Source organism: Sparus aurata, chromosome 21 (genome assembly GCF_900880675.1).
Source record: "Sparus aurata chromosome 21, fSpaAur1.1, whole genome shotgun sequence".
Classification (NCBI taxonomy): Eukaryota; Metazoa; Chordata; class Actinopteri; order Spariformes; family Sparidae; genus Sparus; species Sparus aurata.
Window position 1 is genome coordinate 14,491,972 of NC_044207.1, and position 9,170 is coordinate 14,501,141.

At 38.2% G+C, this 9,170-nt stretch overlaps 1 protein-coding gene across 1 annotated transcript; it reads right to left on the reverse strand.

Moving 5' to 3' along the window:
- Nucleotides 1–891: 891 nt before the first annotated feature.
- pex19 (peroxisomal biogenesis factor 19) lies at nucleotides 892–5,930 on the reverse strand. Its single transcript, XM_030403932.1, has 8 exons — nucleotides 5,782–5,930; nucleotides 4,339–4,427; nucleotides 3,797–3,959; nucleotides 3,619–3,704; nucleotides 3,355–3,528; nucleotides 3,099–3,269; nucleotides 2,796–2,840; nucleotides 892–2,384 (listed from the first exon to the last, which is right to left on the reverse strand). The coding sequence occupies exons 1-8, from the start codon at nucleotides 5,843–5,845 to the stop codon at nucleotides 2,298–2,300; spliced, it is 879 nt and encodes a 292-aa protein (XP_030259792.1). The 5' UTR covers nucleotides 5,846–5,930; the 3' UTR covers nucleotides 892–2,297.
- Between the last annotated feature and the right edge of the window lie 3,240 nt (nucleotides 5,931–9,170).

Genomic DNA, 9,170 nt, shown 5'->3' on the forward strand with positions numbered 1-9,170 from the left:
TTATTCAGTTGATCTAATCATGAAAATGAAGAGTTTGTTTATTTAGTTTGATTAGGCATAAACAATCAATCACTGAAACCCTTGTCTTCTGATTAAAATATCCTCCCCAAAACTACATAGTGCACCTTTGAGATTTTCCAAATATAGCATTTACAGTAGATTTGCTATTTAGATTTTTTTTAAAAAGAAAAAAAATGTAAATTATCATTATAGTAAAATGAAATAACTAAAAGCTAAATAAAGATTACTGTAAGCAGCATTTTGATGATGTAGCTGGATGAGGTGGACCAAATTCGGACTAATTCAAATATAAACCTTGTCACCACAGATCATTTATATTACTACCTTCCACACACGTGTATAAAGAATGAGTATTTATGCAAAGATACATTTTGTTTTATATTTTTACTCTGCTTTATGCTCTTATGTTGAACATATATTAATTTCATTGCACTCTGGTCTGATGCACACCCACGCTTCAGATTTTTCTTTGCTCAATGTTTTGTTTGAGTATGGCGGTTTTATGTTCTTCTGACATAAAATACTATTTTAAGCGTACTTCTTATAGCTGTAATGACTAATACGTAATCATAACTTTGTTCATACAACAACTTTCATACATAAAATGCATCTCAAAGTGCTTTTTGGCATTTCAAATAAGATAAAGAGCAAGCAAAATAGAGCAACACATCACGCCTTCTCAGATGATTATACTTCAATGTTAAATCTTAATCTGCAATGTAACTACTTCATAAAGATGTCTCATATATACAGAAAATATCATAAAATCCACATACTCAAGCAGCACCTGAATAAATGTATTTATATTTTCTCACTCACTACTACTAATGTGAAAGCAATGATGACTAATAAACCACAATAACAACAATGAAGTATTGCATTATATCATCATTTTATTTTTATATATTTACAAAACAAAATAGTGTCAAATAACAGGTTGTATCTTTTTTTAACAGTGCTCTGGGCGTGTTTTCAGCCGCCCTGAGAGTTGAATAGATTGCACCCCTCCCAGTGCACGGCTGACTGAATCCTTTCACAGTACCCCTTCTTTATACAGTTAGTGATGAGCTGATGGTCGTGGGATTTCTAGACCTCTCTCTACAGGCTCAGCAGGGGGGGGGGGGGGATAATTGTCCTCTGGCAATAGCAGCTGATAATAAAAAGTGGCCGCTGGGGTAAACAAACCCACCAACCAGAACCTAAATGTGCTAACATCAGGCTGTTGATGTGTTACCCATTAATTATAGACATGTTTCTCTCCTCTTACTCTGCCTGTAACTCTTTCTGGAAAGAACCTAATATTCTTTTTATTGAGGACACAGGATACACGTTCATGTTATTTTTTTTCCCAGCACGGACCTCAAACCAAAGAAAGCATCGCTCTGCACAGCAAAAACACTGGGAATCACAGGGGAAGCACTTTTCACAGTTACTCTACACTATAATGATCACTGTAACCACAGCAAAGGCATCCGGGTATCAACATCTCAATCACTTCAAATGAACACCTGGGTATGGGGGACGACACTCGGGGGAATTAGTCTTATTAGATTAGCTGGCTGAATTACAGTAGGTGCTTTTCATGACACGTTAAATCCTCTATAGTCTTTTTAAATCTTTAAATTATTAACAAATGTGCACTCATTTTTTCCACACTTAATAGCCAATTAACTTGTTAAGTAAATCCTGTACAGAACCAGAAGTGTGTATTTCATGAAGTACCAAAGAATCACCACTAACTTGGTGTGATATTGCAAATTCACACAAATAAAATCATAATTTTAAGTGCTAGGCTAAATGATAGCAACATGTGATGAGACCTAAAATATTAACTTAAAAGTCATTTTGCAAAGGCACCGTTTATACCCGTGAAGTGGTTTCATAGATTTTACCATGAGCCTAAACAGCACTGTAAAAACAACATGGACAAAGGCAGTGGTAATTTATTTTTAAAGGAATGCTATTAAAAGTAAATCTTGAAGGAGCTATGGCAACCACTGACAAACTATTGCAGAGATGTTAAAATGTTCTCAGTTGTGCGCTCAGTGATTTTGGACAGACGAGAGTGTGTTTGTATGTGTGGTTCCTGTTGGTTTTCGTGCTTCCTCCCGTTGTTTCTGCATCCACACACCGTCACGATGGAGAGCAGGGTCGACGGTCTGGTCACGCTCCTGTCTGACCTTCGCTTCACACTCCTTCACACCCTGCCTGTCGCTGATACACACAGAGTGACCCCTCTGGCTTCAGCGCTTCTGATGGATCGTACCGCTACCTCATCACATGATGGAGCACTGCTCTGCTGCCCCGGCCCCAGGGCCTCCTGGGAGATTGAGGGACTCCATGTCAAAGTTAAAGCCTGGAGGCTGGAGGAGGGGAAGAAGAAACAGGAAGACTGCGGTCATCTTTAAGCTGGAGGACTGGCAGGAGACATTACGAATAGATAGATACACTTCGTCTCTTAATAATAATAATAATAACGATAATAATAATAATAATAATAATAATATCTCAGATAACAAAATATTTTTTTGTAAATCAAATGAAATTGCTATCAGCAAACTCAACCCTATTCTTGTACAACAGGTCCCAAAGTAGCCTATGATGTTAGTTATTTTACTGCAGCATTTATTTAAAAATGAATTAGCAAGGACTTGAGATGCGAAAATGTGATGTTTATTAATAGGAAATCAAATGTTATTTTGTCATTGCAAAAGCAGTGTGTGAATTAATGACAAAGAGTACTTTATATGATATATTGTTGACTAAAAACTTACCGCATCACCAGCTAGCTCTTTGGGAGGTTGGCCGAGGTCTTGCAACTGTGAGAAAAATCATTGTAATGTGTGATGAGTTTCATTCTTAGCAAGCCAAAGCTATTTACATCAAAATCAAAAATACAACAGTCTGTAACCTATACTAGCCAATGCCAGTGTTAGTGTAGGTGTTTCCTCTTGCAGTGGGAGCTATCAAATGTGCGATTACCTGCACCATTTGTCGCAGTAATGATAGAATACTGATTCACAACTGAAATATTCAAGATGTAAATAACCAAGAAGTCAAATGCAGGGTGTGTCTACCTTTTGCATCAGGTCCATGATGCTCTCGAAGTTGCCGTCTTTATCTGCTGCACCCTGTTCCTCCCTCTCAAAGTGGGTGCAGATCTCTCCCATGATTTTGGCCTGCTGCTCATAGCGCTGGTAGTCCTCCTGACTGAGGCTTGGCTTGTTGGAATCCAACCATTCTGGGTACTGTGAGTGTGGGAGACATTGATGAGACTCACTTTGTGGCAGAACTAGAGACTACATAATAAAAGTTACTCAAACAGATGCAAACCTTAGCAGTGATCTCTTTGAGAGATGGATAAAGCACTTCCTTGGAGAGAAGGTTCTGCATGATGGACTGCATGATGGGCAGGATGTTCCCCTCATCACCACCTCCTTCACCACCCTCTTCCAAGCCCAGGCCTTCTAGCGCCTTGACAAGGTCGTCTCCAGCTAGTCCTGTAGACTGTACGAGAACAATACCGTTAGAAACTGTTCTATGTTTGCGTCGCTTTGAATGGTTTTGTAACAACCGATTGAGTCTGACTTTACCCACCTGCAGGTTGTCTGCATTTTTGGCCAGGCCACGGAGGGTTTCTTTAAGACAGGAGGTGAATTCTTGTTGGGAGGCGGTGTCAGTACCTATACAGAATACACACACAACATTCAGGCTACAGGAACAGTAAGCAGAGGAACATATCAAAACCACAGACATTGAGAGTTGTCGACCTTACCAACTTTTCCTGCAGCCTCCGACAATTTTTGGAAGTGCTGCAGTAATTCCGGCTCCTCCTGGGCCAGCTCAGTCATGGCCTTCTCCCACTCCTCCTTGGCTTGGGTGGCCATGTCCCCCTCGAAGAGAGTCTCAAAGAGTTTGCTGTCTTCAAGCAGAGGTGGCTGCAAAGGGTGATTGGAAATCATGTTAAGTGCATTCTAGACACCTTTGAGGAAGCCTGCTTTTAGCAAATGCTTTTAAATCTATTTATTTATTGTTCTTAATAACCTCTTTGCGATTACAAGCCAAAAATGTATTGATTATATTGCCTCTGCTCGACATTTCTTGTCCCAGGTTTGGTTGCTTTGTCATAATAACTACTCTTAAAACCAAGAGAAAGAGACTTTTTGCTGGCCAGTGAACCTTTAGGGTGGGGTCTGCACTTTGCGAGTTCAACAGTCAACAGCCATCTAGGCTAGCAACAAAGTAAACAAGTCATAAACACTAAAAAAAATAGAGCAAAAAGTCAAGGACTACTCAAAACAAATAACACAAAAAGACCTTCTCTGCACCACTGGCGGCTGAGGACGAAGCAGCCGCAGGTTCAGGAGCTGGAGGGGCTGCTGCCTTGTCAAAGTCATCCAACGCACCTAAAGAAAAAAGGATAAAATTAGAGCCATGCCAGTCGACTTTTAAACCGGTATTTTAACAACAGAAATGTTACAATTCAGCCATTATCTATTTATTCATGTATGAGTTTAAACCCCAACTGAAAGAGCGTTATTAAATGCGCATCAGATGTCTTCAAATGGCTCATGCAGCATATTTTACTTAGTGGAAAGGGTCAATATTGCATTTTCTTCACAGGTGTTGTATGATGTGTTTGCTTTGGAGCATTCATTTTGTTGTTTGGTTTATGTTTAAGCTAAATGTGAATCTTATCTTTAATATTATGAATTAAAGTGGTACCACGGCCCTATTACCGCTGTTACTGATGAGATTTCGGCTTTCTAAGAAGCAAAGGAATGCTACAAAATGTACACTCCTTTGCTATTTTTCAAAAAACGGTACACCAACTAAAAACTCCAACTGAAAAACTTGAATGTATTTACGTTTATACTGTGTTGTATTGGTTATTCTGGAGTCCGTAGGTTGTGGTGCTGTTGGAAATATACACTGTTTTTTACCAATACATAATTTATCCTTATTGAAATAAATAGGATGGACCTCGAATTCATATCCAATACAACATCTAAGTCCACAGCACCAAAAACAACAGCCTCTAAAGCAAAATGATCCTTAACCAACATCTTTCCACACAGTTTCAACAAAAACTGAACATCATATAGATAGATTAGATTGATATAGATTCAATTTTTTGTAGGACTTTTGTGTTGGACTGCATTTGTTTTTTAAGCAGGTGGAGCCATTAAACTGGCAGTTGACCGTACGTCCGAGAGAGCTGTGTGGAAATTACAGGAACATGTTCACAGCTAGTAAACACCATCACCTGAACCGAACAGACATTCAACAAAAGGCTGGCAGCAGAGACAATACAGTCACTGACAGTCCCGCAGCCATCTTACATCATCAGGTTTTCATTAAATTGCATCTAACGACAGCTATCTTTCAATAACCAACTCAAGGGCAAAGACATAATGTTTGAAAACCACACTGTTGTTCTGGGTCACAGCTAAGCTAGCTAACAATAGCAACATACAGCCATTCATCACATAGCTAGCTAACGTTAGATACAATGGAAACTTTCACTTCATAGATTTAGCGATTGATTCGACCGACTGGTCCGATTGTCAGCGATAACTTGCGCTACTGTATCGATATCTGGCAGCCAAGCGGGAGGTCCCATGAGCACACAAGCTAGTTAACCCCTGACACAGAGAGAGAAAGGGGGTTCTCGGGGCCGAGTGTCATCCGTTCCAACATGAGAAAATCCCCTTCTGGATAAAAAGAGGGTCTTTATAAACACTTAATGTCAACACTTACTGTCCAATAATTCATCCAATTCCGCATCGTGTCCGGTGGACGGCTCTCCTGCACCCGACGCCATGATGTTACCTTCTCCAAAAACCAAACAGCCCAGGCAGCCACCGAGAAGCACGTCTCCGAAAATTGACGTCCCTGCTGTTAAAAACGTCGCGGAAACTATTACGTCATAACTGCAGCCTGCGATCGGGCGCCATCTTGTGGCCGTAGTAAACACAAACAAACTCCCAGGAAGCAGACACATTTACACAGCTGCTGACATGTTGTTGGTTTGAGGTTGACCAGTGCTGTTCAGGGTCACCCACGAACAATTTTGGTGGATTGTTCACAGCTAGTTTAAAACCAAAATCAAGTTTATAACCTCTAAGATTAATCGGACATGGTAAACTTTGTAAACATTATGGGTAAATGGTATGTTTATTAATGTAAACCTTCCCTTCATTTACAGCCCTAAGTAATGAGATTAACAGATATTTTTTCTCACTTAAAGGATTCATCATATAAACACCAGCCAAGCCAGAAATTGTATATTTACTCAAATTCTCAAACAAACTTGTGCATATTTTTAACCCTCATGCAACTGCTACTGTTTTTTAAACTTTAATTTTTAGATCATTTTGGCTGATGTAATGCATATTGTATACAATTGGGCAAATGTGCTTGTTATTTGATTTTCTTTTAAATGTCTATAATACACTGTTTATATTACAGACAGCTAAGATTGTTGTACATATTATACACGATTAAAACTTTTTTCTTTCCAACCCACTGTCATGACAGCATAAAATCCCGCATCCCAGGTTATCTGGCGTTCATTCTGTCATTCATTATACTATTTTTCATTAGATGGGCAATTAACCTGTATTTTTGCTTATATGCCAAACACATGCTATTTCTCTTTTGTCCTATAGGGGGCTTTGCCTCATAATAAAATACTGATCATAGGCCACATTAAAAAGAAGGTTCCTTGTCAAAAACTGCCATGTTTTTTTGAGTTTGTTTGTTTTTTATCAGTTGCATGAGGGTTAAGGTCCACTACATTTATTTGATAACTTTAGTCGCTGCATGCTGCATCGGAGCCAAATAAGTATTTTTTTTTATTAAAATATTTTATCGACAATCAGATTTTTTTTCTTAGAAGAAAAAAAAAGAAAGCACTGATTCAGATAATCAGAAAAATGCTGAATATTAGATCAGATAATTGGCCAGGCCGATAATCAGTCAACCCACAGTATACAATAGTTACACACATGTTATTATAGGTATGATTTACTTTTAATTGTACTTTTGATACGCAAATACATTCAATGTCAGATACTAGAAGAAGTGTTATCCGAATGGGGACTTTCACTTTTACCAAAGTAATATTTTGACACAGTACCTTTACTTTTACTCAGGTATGACTTTTGGGTACTTTGGGTACTACTATTATTTAGAGGAAAATATTGTACTTTTGACTCCGCTACGTTTATTTGATAACTCAGTTACTTGTAGTATTGTTATAGGTTCGCATAACCACACCCAGTAATCAGTTGAAATCAGCCCAACATCTGCAAGCATCACTTTTTCTAATCCAGAAATATCTATTTTGCTTAATAAATACTTTAGTTGTTTAAGTACATTTTCATACTGAATACGTCCGTGTTTAAGTGACATTTTGAACTTTTCATCGTGACAAAGAACTTTTACTATGTAAAGGTAGCCTACTTCTTCCACCATTGCAGGTTTTGTTTTTCAACATTTTATTATGAAATAAATGGTTTGCGGCAACTGAAGAGGATGCCTGTTCTTTCTACACACACTGTGTCAGTCTGGATTTCTACAGTGGATTACGATGCGAGTGGTTTAAGCAAATTAAAGCAATCTTGTAAATGTGCATGTGATGGCGGATTTCCCTCCGCGTCTGTCCCTCGAACAGGGCCAGGAAACGCGACGATATCGCATCTGGGTAAATACAAAATGGTTGCCAGGGTTACGGCTGCGGTAGCTGAGCAACGCACACAAATAATGTGACAGAGCGCGATGATTCAGCGAACAGCGATGACGAATATGCAGCGTTATCCGTGTCGCCGTGTCCATAGCAACGCTGTCGGGGGGTTAAAATAAAGATGACCACATTTTCATAACGATCAATGAAGCGGGGGGTTTCCAGGTCCCTATGAGCCGCTTTATGATCAAACCAAACACGTTAATCGTGTAGAAATATTACTAGTCAACCATACGAATAGTGAAGTCTTAAAATATTTGGTATGTAACGTAAGGTAACACAGCAGCACAGAGGGAAATAGTAGCGGCACACAAGTAGCCTAAGTCTAAAAAGATAGAGACAATGATTAAGAGATATTGGAAAGAATGAAATAACAAATGAATAGAAAATATAATAAAAACTACTAGAATAAAAATAAGCATTCTATATACAGTAATTGTCCTTATGTACGTAACGTGTGCAATACAATACATGTGCCTGTGCAAAAAAACAAAACAAAACACAAAAAACAGCAGAACAAAAAAACAATCATATGAACTGTATGGGTGAGTCCTTAATCAGTGGAGAAAGGAGGTGTTGAGAGCTGTGGTGGTGATGTTGTGAAGTCACTGCTGCGAGGAACATCACACTGGCTTGAACAGACTGGTTGGTAGCAGCCGAGTGAACACATATAACACAGCCTGCTCTGCCCTCTCTTTAACCCTTTGATGCAAAACATGGGTCAAAAGTGACCCGGCAGAGTTTTAATTTTCTATATCTTTGCAATGAATTACTTTCATCATTCAGTATTCAAGGTATTCCTCAATTAGCTTGTTTTTGATCATCATACATCTTTATTTTATTTTTTCCTTTCTTACTTTTAGAATAAAAACCCCTTTTGTATCAGTACCCCTCTAATGCACAACATGGGTAAAAAATGACCCATATTCATTTTCTATGCTATTTCATCGATTGCTGAGTGTTTCTATGATATTTCTTTGAAAAAAATAATAAGTGTATCATTTATTATTCCAAGTATGCAGTAAATATCTTGTTTGTGTTTCACACAAATCATATTTTTTCTTTTTTCTTTCTTACTTTATGAACAAGCACAGCTTTTGTATTTCTACATCAACTTCACACACATGGGTCAGAAACGACCCACATAAGTTTGCTATATAATTTGGTGTAAACTGTGCTTGTGAAATTTGCTCCCTGTGTAAGTATTGTCAATATTTTTCAATTGTTCTAACATCACCTTTGAAAATATTTGATGACAACTGTGAAAGATAACTGTACGTAACATGTTTACCTTGAGAGTGGGTACATTACTTGACAGAAAGTTAAAAGTAATTACTATGAGCTAGTTAGCGAGCTGTTGACATATTCTATTTTAGTTAGCTAATTCTACCATAGTTAGTTA